General features: G+C 39.4%; 1 protein-coding gene across 1 annotated transcript in view; it reads left to right on the top strand.

Moving 5' to 3' along the window:
- The window catches only part of XRCC5 (X-ray repair cross complementing 5), a gene marked incomplete in the record, with an annotated part of 114905 nt that overhangs the window by 84211 nt on the left and 14823 nt on the right, over positions 1-15871 (top strand). Inside the window, 1 exon segment of the mRNA XM_027775315.1 lies at positions 15098-15207. Coding sequence (XP_027631116.1) covers positions 15098-15207 — 110 coding nt within the window.

Here is a 15871-nt window from a genome sequence, read left to right as displayed (position 1 = left end):
AAAGAAAAGCCACTAGGTTTGGGACTCAAACTGCAGTCAGCCATGTAGGAGTCCAGCGCCCTTAACCACCACACTACCTGCCAGCACCAGATCATATATTTTCTTCTCTTTTTTCTTTTTTTTAAATTTTATTTAACTTTATTTATTTTTAATTTGATTAGAGAAGGACAGAGAGAGAGAGAGAGGGAGGGAGAGAGGGAGAGAAAGTGAGAAAGCAAGCCACCAGGTCCAGGACTTGAACTGTAGTCAGCCATGTGGGAATCCAGCATCTTTAACCACCATGCCACCTGCTGGCCCCCAGATCATATATTTTCTAATGCCTTTTATGATTAGTTCATTGACCCTCAAGTTACTTAGGAGTGTATTTTAAATTTCCAAATTCTCAACCACATCCTTTACTTTATATACATTAATCTATCCTTACAGAGCAGAGATAAACGAAACCTTAGAAATTATTTTATTTCGGGGCCGGCAAGTGGCATGGTGGTTAAAGGCTCTGGACTCCTACATGGCCGACCATGGTTCAAGTCTCGGACCTGGTGACTTGCTTTCTCACTTCCTCTCTCTCTGTCTCTCTCTGATCAAACTGAAAAATAATAATGATATTAATAATAAATAAAGTTAAATAAAATAATTCTTAAAATAAAATAAAATAAAACTATCATTTTTAAAAAAAGAAATTATTTTATTTCATCTACTGTCATCAGGAAAATGTATGCATTTGAAACAGACTTTCTATAGATAAACCATGCCTTTGGTTTGTGAATTCTAAACTCCTTATAATCCCATACATTATAATTCTAATGTATAAGTCTTTCTGGCTTCATTATATTCCATCAAAGAGTAATTAGAAATAGGGCAAATTATGGGTAGCCCAACCTTAGTTGTTCCATATAGAGTTTCTTTTCAGTGTATGAGACAATGAATGTGATAAAACTAACACATGCTTGAGAAAAAAACTGTACAAAATGAACAAATGAAAGGGGGGGATAATAGTTGTAAATGTCCCAAATCTGTAAACATTGTTCTAAGACTTGATATAATCAAATACCTATTGTTACTAAAATCGACTTTTATTTCTTACAGCTAATTACCTTTGGACTTTAACAGGTTCCTGAAATCTACATGATTTTTTCTTTCTGTATTGAGTAGAGTAAGCTTATCCCCATAAAGCAGAGGATTCTGAAACACAAACATAATCTCACAGTACATGCATCTCTGTTCAAAACTTCAATAATACCAAAAATATGGTCTATTCCTAAAGTGACAATGTTTTCTTTATCGGTACTTAGTAGAAATTCATTTGAGTCTCTTGACCCAAGGGAGGTTAGCTAGGTAAAACAAAAATAATAAGGGTTTTGCTAGCTAACTCACAAGGTCTCGAGGTATGTAACTTTCAGTACTCAAAACATCATGGAAAACAAGAAAATGGAAAAATAAAACACAGGTAGATTTCAACAAATCATCACCCTTATTATCCTAACTGCCATTTTATAGAACCCTTGACCTAATAACAGCATGTTCTTTTTAAAGTCATGTGGGTTATTTGTCAGAGCAGTCTGTGTTAATATATGTTAAAGAGCTGATGTCATTTATCACATATTCTCTAATTGCACCAAAATTAAATAAAAAATCAATAACAGAAATTTGGGAGATCCCCAATTTTGGAATTCCTGAACCATATACTTTAAACAGACAAACTAACAAATAAATAAATAGATAAATGGATCACTGAAATGTTAGAAATATTCAGTGTCACCAAGTGCCAACCCATGAAAAATGTCTTCCCATTTAGAAGTCACTAAAAATAGAAATGATTGTTTTTTGTGCCAACCCATGAAAAATGTCTTCCCTTTAGAAGTCACTAAAAATAGAAAATGATTGTTTTTTGTCTGCTTATTTGACAGTCTTTAGTATGTATCAGGATGATTATTATTATTCCTTAGTCCTTCTCTAGTTAAGTAAATATGTGCTTTCTGGAAAAATGCAAATAATAAGATAAGATAGTAGTATATAAATTTTAAAAGTAGAAGTATCCTGCTTTATTGTCTTCCCTTATGCCCACATTTTCCATCTTGCATTTTAATTCTCTCTTCATAAAAATAATCCTGTTAATCACTATGAATGCTCTGTATTATAATCCAGACGGTTAATTGTTTTAGGATATAATAAATTGGGGTTATAACCATAAGCAGTACGTTTTGGGAGTGCTTCCATTTCTAATGGGATCAAGCAGCTCTACTGAGAGCAGAAAAAGAGTTTACAATAAGATGGGATAAGGCTAAGTCATGCTTAGCAAGCTACACCTGCAACCGCAGATGTGTGCATACATATAATCACAACAAAGTTGGACATGATGTCTCATCCCTACATACCTGCATCCTTTTTCTTTTTAAGTTTTTGCCATTGAGAGAGGGAAAGTGAGAAATCACCCGCCAGGGGTGATGTTCATGCCACAATCCCTTCTCCTCCATTCTCTTGGGATTTTGGTCATTTACACAGATAACACCATTGTGATTTTCAAGCTGCCAAGGTCCAGGACTCAAACTGTGGTCACCAGATGGGAATCCAGCACCTTAATCACCATGCTACCTCCTGGCCCCATACATCTGTATCTCATAACTAGCCTGTTAACTTTTTGTGTATTTCTCCCTTCTATAGAGATTTATTTTAACAATTTCCATCTCTGTAAAATTAAGGAAGGATTGGCCATAGAAAGAGAGTTCCAGATTGTCCCCTTTCCTGAGTAACAACCAGCTCCAAATACACAGGATATGAGCTTAAGCTTTAAAAGGCAACAAAAAGACATCTTCATTCGTGACTTTTAGAATAAACCAGTGGGGGGACCAGCAGTTAGTGTAATGGCTATGTCACTGGACTCCCATGTAGTCGACTGCAGTTCGCATCCCGGACCCGGTGGCTTAAAACTCACGCTGGGCATGTGCGCATGCATGTTCAAGATCCTGAGAGGAGAACGGAAGAGAAGGGATTGAGAAGGGATTGCGGCATGGCCATCCCCCCAGGGGGTGATTTCTTGCTTTCTGTCTCTCTCTGTCTGTCTGGCGAGCGCATGCGCCCTATAGCAAAAACCTCTCCAAAAAAAAAGAAAAAAAAGAATAAACCAGTGGGACCTAGACTGTTTGTTTAGCAAGTGTTTGGCCTACCATGTGCCAGTTATTATGGCAAGGCACAGAAAGCGAACAAAAAACAAAATATATGTCAAGTGGTGAAAAATACTTGTATCATAAAACTGTTGCTTGCTAATATCGTCATAGCACTGGCTTCCCTCTTCTGTGTGATTGCTTAAGAAATTCTGGCAGGTGGCATGGTGGTTAAGGGTGCTGGACTCCCACATGGCCAACCACAGTTCGAGTCCCTGACCTGGTAGCTTCCTTTTTCACTCCCCCCCACCTTTCTCTCACTCTGTCCCTCTCTGGTTAAATTAAAAATAAATAAAGTTCAATAATTACTTTAAAAAAAATTCTCTCCACAAAAAATGTCGCTCTTCTCTCTCACCCTCCAGCCCCACTCTAAAGAAATTTCCATGACTTGAGAGCCAATATATCTGTGAGTAAAGAGATGTTTGCTATAGGGCACATGCACTCACTGGAGAGACAGACAGCAAGCAAGAAGTCAGGGACCAGCAGTTGGTGTAATGGCTATGTTGCTGGACTCCCACGTAGTCAACCACGGGTTGAGTCCCCGACCGGTGGCTTAAACTCATTCCGGGCACGTGTGCGTGCGTGCCCAAGATCCCGAGAGGAGAATGGAGGAGAAGGGGTTGCAGTGTGGCCATCCCTCCTGGGGGGTGATTTCTTGCTTTCTGTCTCTCTGTCTGTCTTTCTGGTGAGCGCACATGCCCTATAGCAAAAACCTCTCCAGCCTCTCCAAAGGAAAAAAAAAAGTCATGCCCCCCCACCACCCCAGTTAGGATGGCCACACTGCAATCCCTTCTCCTCCATTCTCCTCTTAGGATTTAAGGCATGCGTACATACCAGGCGTGAGTTTTAAGCCACCAGGTCTGAGACTCAAACTATGGTCAACTATGGGGGAGTCCAGTGACGTAACCATTATGCCATCTGCTGGTCCCGCTGGTTGTAGTTTTATTGTACTAAGATTCATTATCTTCGATGCTAGTGCTCATCTACCACAGTGAGACAAAATGACCCCTATCGGTTTTTATATTCTCTGAGTATTGCTGGCCAGTAGTAGTAATACCTTTTGTTTCATTGTCGAGTTTTAACAAAGTGCTTAGAAAGTAGTAAGAACGACTTTACCAAGAAAGTTACTTTTTGGGTTTTTTGGATCAGCTCCTAAGTCTTAGCCCCATCGAAGAAGACATACAGAAATATAACATTTCTATGAGCTCTAGAAAATTATAAAATATTTATAAAATCAGAAAAAGATGGGGGGTGGGAAAAAAGCAGAAACTGAGGGGCCCATAAGAAAGATGTCATATAGACACAGGACATCATTATTTATCCATTTTTGGAAGGACTGACCACATAGAAAATAGTTTCTCTAAAATTTCTGATACCTTTGGGGTTGGCAGGTGGCATGGTGGTTAAGGGCGCTGGACTCCCACATGGCTGACCATGGTTTGAATCCCAGACCTGGCAGCTCACTTTCTCACTTTCCCTCTCTGTCTCTCTCTCACACTGTCCCTCTCTGATAAAATTAAAACAAAACAAAACAAAACAAAAAAACAAGTAAATAAAGTTAAAAGCAATCTTTAAAAAAAAAAATTTTTCTGATACCTGCTAAATTACCTTTGAAGAGTGGCTTAAACTCTTGAGGCATCATAAATCACAGTGTTGGCTCTCCCTCCTCCAATGAAAAAATGGCCTGTTTTTCTCTTGGTGAGGAGACTGACTCATCACTTACTTCATCTTCAACTGCTACATCAATTTCAGTTTCATTCAATTACCAACTTTTAATTGGATCCCATTGCCAGATTGGTTTCCTCTTCCAGAGTGTTTCCTCTAGGCCACACTGTTACTATGGCTACTTGGTTCTTTCTGGTTACGTCCTGTATTTGATGACTGTCTACTCAGGTATGACGCTAGGGAGATACTGTTAAAGTGCTACAATACCAAACACTGTCATCTTGAATTCTGTCTCTCTCCCACTGCCCATCTATTGTAGAATGGGATCAGGTTGAGATTGATAAGGTTCTTAAGTCTGTATCACTTTTATTTTGGTAAGCTTTACCAAGTTTTAGAATTCTGGAAATTTTGGAAACCCTTTCTCTGCTCACTCTACCCTTCAGCCCTACCCCAAACACATTCTTTCAGGCATATGGCATAAATATTACATAAATGAGCCAAAGAAATCACTTGCTCATTGAATAAGAAAGTCTTCCCCTAGTTTCTTGCCATAGGGCGGGCGCCACCATGCCCCTTCCCCTAGTTTCTTAAGTTAGCATAATGTCTCAGTTGTATAATTCAAATGACTCCTTTCTGCCATTGGGGAAAATTACATTAGAACTGTACATTCTGCGGGACCAGCTGTTAGCATAATGGCTGTGTCGCTGGACTCCCACGTAGTCAACTACGGTTCGAGTCCCGGACCTGCTGGCTTAAACTCACGCCGGGCGCGTGTGTGTGCATGCCCAAGATCCTGAGAGGAGATTGGAGGAGAAGGGATTACGGCGTGACCATCCCCCCTGGGGGGTGATTTCTCACTTTCTGTCTCTCTGTCTCTGTCTGGCAAGCGCACGCACCCTATAGCAAAAATCTCTCCAAAAAAAAAGACAGAAATGCACAATCTGGGACCACCAGATGGCATAATGGCTATGTCATTGGACTCCCATGTAGTTGAGTCCCGGACACGGTGGCTTACAATCACACCAGCCGCCTGTACGTGTCTGCTCAGGATCCTGAGAGGAAAATGGAGGAGAGGGGATTGCGGCGTGGCCATCCCCCTGGGGAGTGATTTCTTGCTTTCTGTCTCTGCCTCTCTCTGTTTTAGCACACGTGCCCTATAGGAAAAAAAAAAAAAAAATACACCTCTCCAAAAAATTAAAAAAAGAGAGAAATGCATGTTCTTTTATTTTTGGTTAAGTGCTAGATGTCTTGTAAATATTAGTTGATGACCTTCAAGCTTTGTGGGACATGTTCTATGGATCTTTAATGGCTTGATTGACATTCTTAATAAAAAAAATATATTATAAGACCATTCAATGCCATGGAACCCACGCATTAGCCAGGACACTTAAAATTAGTTCACTGGTCTGGGAACAGATCTGATCTTATACGCAGGCTATTTAAAAAGATGAAAACTATTATTCACTCAGAATTAAAGAGATATGTCATAATGTTCTCTTACATAAAGTGAGCTTATATCACAGTGGGTTAACTGGATGTGCTTTTTCTAGTTTCTCATTAGTTCACATTACTGTTTTTGTTCTACAGAATGAGCCAAGGCCAGGAGACCTTCAACATCATTCTTCTCTGGCTACAAAGTAGACTCATAGTTAATTGAAATAAAAACAAAAATAAAATGGGAGAGATCTCATAGTCTGTAGGAATGGAGTCTGACAATAAAGACTTTGCATTTACTCTGTGCCTTGTGCCTGGGGTTTTAATTTAACACATCAATGAAAAGGCAGCATTTAGAAAGGGGGAGAAAACACCCAGCAGGACTTACTTTTATTAGTGTAATTTGTAAGAAATTACTTCATTTAATGAGAAAATCGTTAAGCATGAAAAAATGGGCTGTGACTGAACTTGTGGAGCTTCAATGGTGAGATTTTAATTGAGTTTTTTAGTTATTGGTAAGAAAAATAATAATAATAAAAATAACACAAAACAGAAACAACAAAACTAGGGCTGCATCTGTACTGTTGAGATGGTCAGCACTCTCTGTACTTCAGTTCAATTTCCTGTGCCACCGGTCATGCATAGCATTATGGCTGTGCTATCCTCCACTGTGTCATATCTACTGACCTTTTCCATTCCTAAAAGGGAGGCAGGCACCTTCTTTCCTGGTAGATAAGGCAGTTTGAGGCAGATGCCAGCAGAATAGTTTCTAAAAGAGGGAAGAAAACAAGGGGGCAAAAAGCCACGCAGAGCTCTGTCTGCTTCAAGCACACTCGAGCTGCTCGAAAAAGAAAACAACTTGTGATTGTCATTTTGAAGCTTGGAAAGCTAATATTTTTTTCCCATTTCTCAGTTTCTTTTGTTGCTTTGTAATGATTTCTTTCTTTTTTTATAATTATTTAATTTTATTTATTCATTCATTTATTTTAATTTGACAGAGAGAGATACAGAGAGAGAGAGAGGAAAAGTGAGAAAGCAAGCCACCAGGTCTGGTATTCAAACTGTGGTCAGCCATGTGGGAGTGTCCAGCGCCTTAACCACCATGCTACCTGCTGGTCCCCTTTCTTTTTAATGTAAAGGACATTTATTTATTTACTGTAATTTGCTTTACGGTGCATGTGCTTACTAGAGCGACAGGGTAAGGAAGTGAGAGAGCACCCGTCAGGGAGATGGCCACACCACAATCCTTTTTCCTCCATTCTCCTGTCAGGATTTTGGGTACATACACATATGCCTGGCATGTTTTTCAGGCCGTCAGGTCTGTGACTTGAACTGTGCAGTCAGCCATATGGGATCCAGCCGCCTTGACCACTACACCACTTGCTGGCCCTAGTGATTTCTTTTTCCCCAAATAAGAGTATTGTATTTGGGTCAGTCCTGTAGCCTAGTGGTTAAGGGAGCTGGATCCCACAAGGCCTACACCACGTGGTTTGAATCTTGGTTCCAGAAGTTTGAAAAACATGCCAGATGCATTTGTGTGCATGCTTCACATCCTGATAAGATGGAGAAATGGAGGAGAAGGGACTGTAGCATGACCATGAACCATTGGAGGGTGCTTTCTTCCTCTTTTTGTCTCTAACGAGTACATGTGCCCTCTTGGCAATTGATATTTAAGAAATAATTAGGCATGTATTTTGTCATTCAGATGAAAATTATTTAGGACCTTTTCTATTTGTACTGTCAACAGAAATAACTATGCTCTATAGAAATAATTAAAATGGTCTATTCTAAACATGAATATGAGTGATGAGGCCCAGAAAACACTGAAGTATTTTCAGAGTACTCAGATGAAGCCCTTTTTATTTAGTTCTGAGAGTTGTAGACACAAAGTTGCAAATCAGCATAAGGAGTCTTTCTTTAGCCTGACCCAAAAAGGTGGGACATTTGGGACTCAGGGGTCTTGTAGATTATAGGTGGGTTTAGAAATTCTTAGGTTAATAATTGGTTAAAAGTACAAGTGTTTGTTTCCAAACGACTTAGATTTAGCAAAAGAATGCCTGTGTTTAACAAAGATAAGAAGGCTTTACTCTGTGTCTAATAACACTACACCAAGGACAGGATATAGAGAGTATCCCACAATCACTAGGCCAAAGCTGTTTGTTATAGTGAGATTAATGTTTATAGATGTGACTTCCCTAGGCCTCTTAGAAAGTTTCTTAGAGGGACCAGCAGTTGGCGAAATGGCTATGCTGCTGGACTGCCATGTAGTCAACCACAGTTCGAGTCCCAGACCCGGTGGCTTAAACTCACACTGGGCACATGTGCGTATGTGCCCAAGATCCTGAGAGAAGGGATTGCGGCGTGGCCACCACCACCACCACCACCCCAGGGCAGGGGTGATTTCTCAGTTTCTGTTTTTCTCTGTCTTTCTGGCGAGTGCATGCGCCCTATCACAAAAACCTCTCCAAAAAAAAGGAAGTTTCTTAGAGTAGGAAAAGTAGTCAGAATTCTGTCCTTAGTAATGAAATTTTCTAAAGAACATTTATAATCTGAAAGGATGGGAACACATGGGAAGTATTCAGTCACTTCCAGGCCCTCTTGTTGAGTGTCATGGTCCCCACTGTTGTGGCAGCTATTTGCACAGTTTCCATGCTAAAGCTGAAAGAACAAGCAATGTATGTAGCTCTAAAGACATTTCAAATTAAAATGAAAATAATATATTTTTAAGTTTATTTATTTCTTCCATGAGCAAGAGAGAGAGAGAACAAAACAGCACCCCAATAGGGTCTTCGGCAAATGTGTTCCCAACCTCCTCAGGGAGGTTTCCACTCTTGAACGGGGAACCTTCCCATACAAGATTGCCTCACAACACATGGCATTTTACTGCTGTGCCACTATCTAGTCCCCTAAAATATTTTTTACATAATTCTATTTTTGTAAAACTAGAGCATTTCAAAAATTAAAAGGCCTGGGAAAACCTTTAAGAATGTTCGTTAGCCTTTTTAATAACTTGCAATTGAATTTCATTGTATATTACCTCACTAGAAAAAAAGTAAAGAACCTGTCAATTTTATCTTCTCTTATTATTTAAATTAAATAATGCCGTATTAATTTCTATCTGCTGGGAATACTCAGTTTTTAAAATGGAGCATGTCCCTTTTGAGTTTGTAACATACTGTGCCAGGCGGCCCTTAGTTCTACTCCTCATCCACTCTGCCCTCTATCCCCACCCCCATGTGTGCACCAGATCTGAAGGAGCCAGGCAGAACTGATCCCTGCAGGTTGCATTTCACAGGTTCCCTTGTCTAAAAGCTTCTCCTGCGTTCAGCCAGTAGGAGACATTGGTGGAAGTTTGGTGGGATGTAGGAAAAGATAAGCCAGAGTATCTTTCTCCCTTTTTGTGTTGGGTGACATCAATACAGCATGGTTGGGCTACCATTGGATAGATCTCTGAGCTGAAGTTATACCCCTCATTATCTTTTCACCATACTCCAGGGGATGCTAAAGACTCCTGCAGGTGCTGAACTCTGGGTTACACAACTATTCTCAACTGATTTTCTAACTTCATTACCTGCATAACACTTGCCTATATGTTAAACCCCCTATGTGAAGTATTCAAAATGATATCTGTTCTTCTGGATAGTCTCTTACTAATACACAGACAGCTACCCACAGTGACCAATTTATACTCTAGAATAAGTAGACATAAAGGAAATCTATTTGTGATCCATTTCCTTTTTACTTGCTTGTATTAAAATACAGACATAATTTCTTTTTTTTTACTTTAATTTCTTTTTTTAAGTAATCATTTATTTTTAATTGTATTTATTCATTCATTTATTTTAATTTGACCAGAGAGAGAGAGAAAAAGTGAGAAAGCAAGCCACCAGGTCCAGGACTTGAACTGTGTCAGCCATGTGGGAGTATCCAGATCCTTAACAAACACACCACCTACTGGTCCCCTAGACTCCATTTCTTACCAGGCAAATGTCTCTTAAGTTTCTGGCTTAAGTGGTGATTGTAATTTACATGTGGGTTTAATTGGTGGCAGACTGAACTACTTGCCTAGAGTTTTATTTGGTCACAGTTACGTGTCTCTTAATAATAATTAATGGTGTGGCGCTATTTAAGTACTTGATTTTTATTGTCATTTTCTAATTTCATTTTATAAATAGACCATTGTCACCTGTTATATAAATCTGTTCTTAACATTTAAAAAAGATTTCACTGCTGACATCTGTAAAATGTGCATCTTTTCAATAAGTAAAATTTACATACAGCACTGAGATAGTGAAAAGAATTACATTGGAAACAATACTGAACAAAATTAACAAAATTTAACAAAATTGTCTGAGATAGCCTTACAGTTCTTTTTGTGTAATTTCTGACAGATAAGTGAACCTACTGCTTTTTATGCTCTATCAGAGAGAAAGGAAAAACTTACAATGAATGACTTCCTTTCACTTTGTCACAAACGTCTTTGCAGAGAAAAGGGGTCATGAATAAATGTATAGTCAGAAGCAGACAACACAAAGACCTGAGTATTTCAGCCCTTGTGACCATTCCGTAGAACTATGGATGGTATTAAATATTTTCTATAGAGAGGGAGAACATGTATTTCCAATTAAACAAGAAAACTCTACCATTTTCTTCTTACCTAGTATTTCTGATTCTGGATAACATTTTGAATCCAGTACTAAAGTATTATTATATTGAGACTAACAATACAAAACTTGTTTGTGTATCAACATCTGTGTTCATTTGAGGTTCTATCCCCAAACTCAGAACAGGCATTTTGAAGTACTTTTTGAGATAAATGATGACCTCTTGTTTGACCTAGTATCCTAAGATGAATGGCCCTCCCAGTGGCCATTTGTTTTATTACCTACTAAGGAGATTATTGAGGCACTGACTAATTCTGAAGAACATTTTAGTGAATTATAATTGGGATTGTGGTTTACTGAGTATGAAGACTGACAGGCCATTCCTTAGCCCTGTAATTGATTTAGAAGTAGAGAAAGCACCCTGATGGTCAGCATTCTAAAAGGCATAATCGAGCCAAAGATTGTATTATTTTTGTCAGCCATTTCTATGTTTTACTTTTACTAAGGATGGCATTGAATGCCACCAACCTTTGGAAGGGAAGTCTTGTTCACATCCTGTTCTGCTAGTCCATATATCAAAGCACCATCCAACACTGCTATTCCCTGGCATGGGATATCTCATTATAGTCAGTGAGTCACAAAATAGTCCAGGTAGAGGGACCGAATGCAGAATCGCGGGCCAGACACACAGGCCACATAACCAGTTACTCCTAGAAGGGCATACTCTGGTTCTTTGTGTTCACTGGATGTATTGGAAGTTTTGATGTATTTATCTACTGGTGTTCCTGAACCTTCTGTAAGAAAGGACAAAACAGTCTAACATGTAAATAAGGAAAACTAAATCTAAATAGGCCCACAGGTAAGTAAGGACTTTGTTCTTAAATAGAAACTGCTGGATATTGAGACTCCTACTTCTTTGTGTGTATTTTCTTTCCGATATTGTTATTAAGAATGGATTATTGGTTTGGGATTTGCTTTTACTTTAAGGTCTTTTGAGTATTTTTCTCTGTAAGATAGCAGCTGTGTGTATGTGTGCCTATCATATATTAGTATAAAAATAAGTCAAGAAGCTGTGGGTTTTTGCAAAGCAAATTCAGTACCTCTAGTTGCTTCATGGGCTCCTGGGTCTAAGGACTCCCTAAATTTCAGTTCTTAATCCCTTATGCTCCTTTTCTTGTAGTCTGCGTGTAGTCATTTGGGCACAGCAGCCAGCTCCTTTAAATAATCTCTTCTTCGTATCTCTGATACCTTGCCCTGATTTTCTCTTCTGACTATTCTTTCTTGGCTTCCTTTAGCTTCCTTTGCTCTGTCCAGTCTCTAAAGGTAGTAGTTCCTAGAAGGCTTGGTCTCAAACCCCTTTTTCCTTCTATGCTATGCAAGGAACCTAGCTCCACCCTGCCTCAGGACCCTCACGCATATAGTTTTTTCTTAGAACTCTCCTCTGTCTCTCCTCTTTCTAATTTTGACCTCTTTTTCTTGCCCTGCTCCTATCTATATTACTAAACCATTTGCTCTTTCAGATACACCCTGTGCTTTCCCACATCTGTTCTTCATACTCAGGTACATTATATTCCCTGCTGTATGTTGGCCAAATGCTGTTTTTCATTGCCCAACCAAAGAGCCATATTAATTAATGAAGCTTTCTGTAATCACCAACAATTTTTTAAAAATTCTGACCAGTTAACATATTCCATATCACTCACAGCCCTCTTCACATTTACCTCCTATTGTGAATTTTGTGTATGAATATATGTATTCTATTTTCTACTAGTGTCTAAATGCCTCACAGGCAAGGGTCTTATCTTTAACTAAATTGTATCTTCCACAGAACATAATACAGGGTCTTATACATAGTCACAATAAGTATATACTGGGATAAATTAATAAGAATAGTTTGTAAATCAAGCAAGAGAAATATATACATTATAGCTTCCTGAGACTCCTCATTCTCATTTCAAAAGAAAAGGAACTTGGAGTCTCTGGGATTATTGCCCTGGGCCTCTAAAGGCTTTTTATCTGTGCTCAGATACATAACTCTGGGTAAACTTTATATCAAACTGTCAGGCAAAGTAGGCTGCTAGAGGTGGTCTGGGAAATATCAAACATTTCTGTTACTTTGCTTTCCTAAGGTGAAAAAGGGAGATAGCTTCTGTTTGCTTTGAGCTTTTTGTTGATGGTTTTCTACTTTGCCTACTAATCAGGGTTGTATTATTTACCTTATTTAAAAGGATCTATTTGAATATTTTTTTCCCTCCTTTGAATTATAGTTGGATATAAATTCATTGCTGCAGGATACATTGGTAAAGCTTTTGGAAATTGCAGGGAAATGTTTCTTTAATCCCTCAAGTTTATTAAGTGCTTTATTCTAATAGTGATCATAATCTCCTAGTTGGTAGGAGAGATGAAATGCCTACTGGGGATATTTTTCCCTGGCTGCAAAATTGCTGTATCAGAGATACTTTGTCCAGTTTTTTAATCTTTTCCACATGCTGTAAAGTCCTTAGGAAATAGTAGATGGCACAGATTTCATGTCTTTCATAAGGCATTGAGCAATGTTCAGGTCACTGTAATTCACATTGTTAGTGGCTTTGAACCTTTGTAGGTGTATCTTGAAAGAACTTTGCTTTTGTAATGGGCATACACACATTCATAACTGTTAGAGTACTCATATAAGGCTGTGATTGGGGGAAACATCCAATCTTTGACTATCTTGACCAGTCTGCATAAACTGCCAATAAGCCAGCTAGTGAGGGGTGTGAAGAGACAAAGGAGAGTGAACTTTCAGGCCATGAATGTTCATATCTTCCAGGTTTGTTCTCCTGCACAGATTTTAAGGGTCAGTTTTGATTCACTCAGCAAATTAAGTTCCCTGGCTGACTTTTACATTTTATTTTCTGTTGCTTTTTCTCATATTCATGAACTTCTTGATTTTTTTTTTTTCTGTTTGCCAGGAAACCTCAAGCTACAGCCTACCTTAGAAATGTAATATTGTTGATGTACTTTCTATTTCTGTAGTATTTATGATATTGCTTGTTGACAGTTTTTATTAAGTATTTATGGCTTGTCTCAGAGTGCTGAGAAGGTGGAGAATATCCAGGTCCAGCTAAGGGCATAAGATGAATAGTAATGCTTTCTCAATCTAAAGTGATAGTATGTTAAGACTGGGGCCAGTCTTTTCTAATTTAACCTGGGATCCATGGTAGTCAAGGTGTCCCGGTCCCATTAATTTTCTCTGCTTGGCACTGTTTGACATTATCCTATGTGGAATTGGGGGATGGCCTAGAGGACCAGTTTTCTGTGAATGTATTAGTAAAGACAGTGTCGACTTAAAATGTTCAGGACCAGCCGATGCCATAATGGTTATGTCACTGGACAACCACGTAGTCGACCGCAGTTTGAGTCCCAAAGTCAGCAGCTTAAACCTCACACCGGTCGCATGTGGGTGTGTGCCTAAGATTCCAAGAGGAGAATGGAGGAGAAGGGATTGCAGTGTGGCCATCTCCCCTAGGGGGTGATTTCTCGTTTTCTGTCTCTCTTGTCTCTCCAGCAAGCACATGCACGCTATAGCAAAAATCTCTTCCCCCCTCCCAAAATGATCCCTAATTCTGGGGGAGGAGGGCAAAATGGCAAAGACAGTAGTATAAAAAGCAACAACCATGGGAACCAGCAGTTAGCGTAATGGCTATGTCGCTGGACTCCCACATAGTCGACCGCGGTTCGTGTCCCGGACCAGGTGGCTTAAAACTCATGCCGGGCGCGTGTGCGTGCGTGCCCAAGATCCCAAGAGGAGAATGGAGGAGAAGGGATTGCGGCGTGACCATCCCCCCTGGGGGATGATTTCTCGCTTTCTGTCTCTATGTCTCTCTCTGTCTGTCTGGCGAGCGCACGCGCCCTACAGTGAAAATCTCTCAAAAAAAAAAAAAAAAGCAACAACCATGATCTAGTGTTCAACATTCCCAAAATGAATATTTATCTATGCTTTTAGAAATTAAATTTCATTGCTTGATAAATGCCAATAAGCATTAGCCGAACTTCTCAAACACTTTTAGGGGACGTACACTTTCAAAATCAGAAGTTTGTCATGTATATCCCCTAAAAGAATGATGACTCATGCACATTGACAATGAGGCTCTTGCACCGTAATGCATACATATAGGCACGTGCAGAAGCCCACCGTGTCTAACCAGTATTGCTTCTGACCTGGGAAAATAAACTTATTGTCTTATGTTCTAGCGAGTCGACAGCTAATAGCTCACATTGAACAGTTTTTGGATACTAACGAAACACCGTATTTTATGAAGAGCATGGACTGTATCAAAGCCTTCCGAGAAGAAGCCATTCAGGTAACACTGACCTCACCTGTCTTCTTTTCCTAAACAGTTGGCCACCATCACAGGGGAGAGACACACAGCACCCCACAAATAAGCATGGGCTTTGGAAGTAATCATTCTCATTGCACATGGCAGGGTATGCCAAGAGAAGCAGAAATGACTAAACTCGTTTTACTATCATTGTCGTTTCTGAGGGAAATAACGATTGGTAGGTATGTTGTTTTCTTCTCTTACACGAAAGCCCTTTATGGTTTTATGTTCCTAGTTAGGGAACCAAGGACATTTCCTTTGCAATTTCTGGTGGCCCAATTGTTATTATGAAGGATGGGCTACTTTAGGATAATTGATGAAAAATATACTTGAATATTGATATCTTTATTGGGAAGGATTTTATGAAGATACAAGCATAGATCTGAATGCCAAAAGGACAGAATACTGACAATTAGCGCTCCTGCCCACCTTTATATCGGTTTTTGTTTGCTTATTCAATCTTTTTAGAAAAATACTTCTAAAGGGACCAGCAGTTGGCATAATGGCTAAGTCGCTGGACTCCCATGTAGTTGACCGTGGTTCGAGTCCTAGACCCGGTGGCTTAAACTCACGCTGGGCATGTGTGTGTGTGTGCGTGTGCCCAAGATACTGAGAAGAGAATGGAGAAGGAATTGCAGTGTGGCCA

Source organism: Tupaia chinensis, unplaced genomic scaffold (assembly GCF_000334495.1).
Source record: "Tupaia chinensis unplaced genomic scaffold, TupChi_1.0 Scaffold000542_1, whole genome shotgun sequence".
NCBI lineage: Eukaryota > Metazoa > Chordata > Mammalia > Scandentia > Tupaiidae > Tupaia > Tupaia belangeri.
This window is presented reverse-complemented; position numbering and strand designations above follow the sequence as displayed.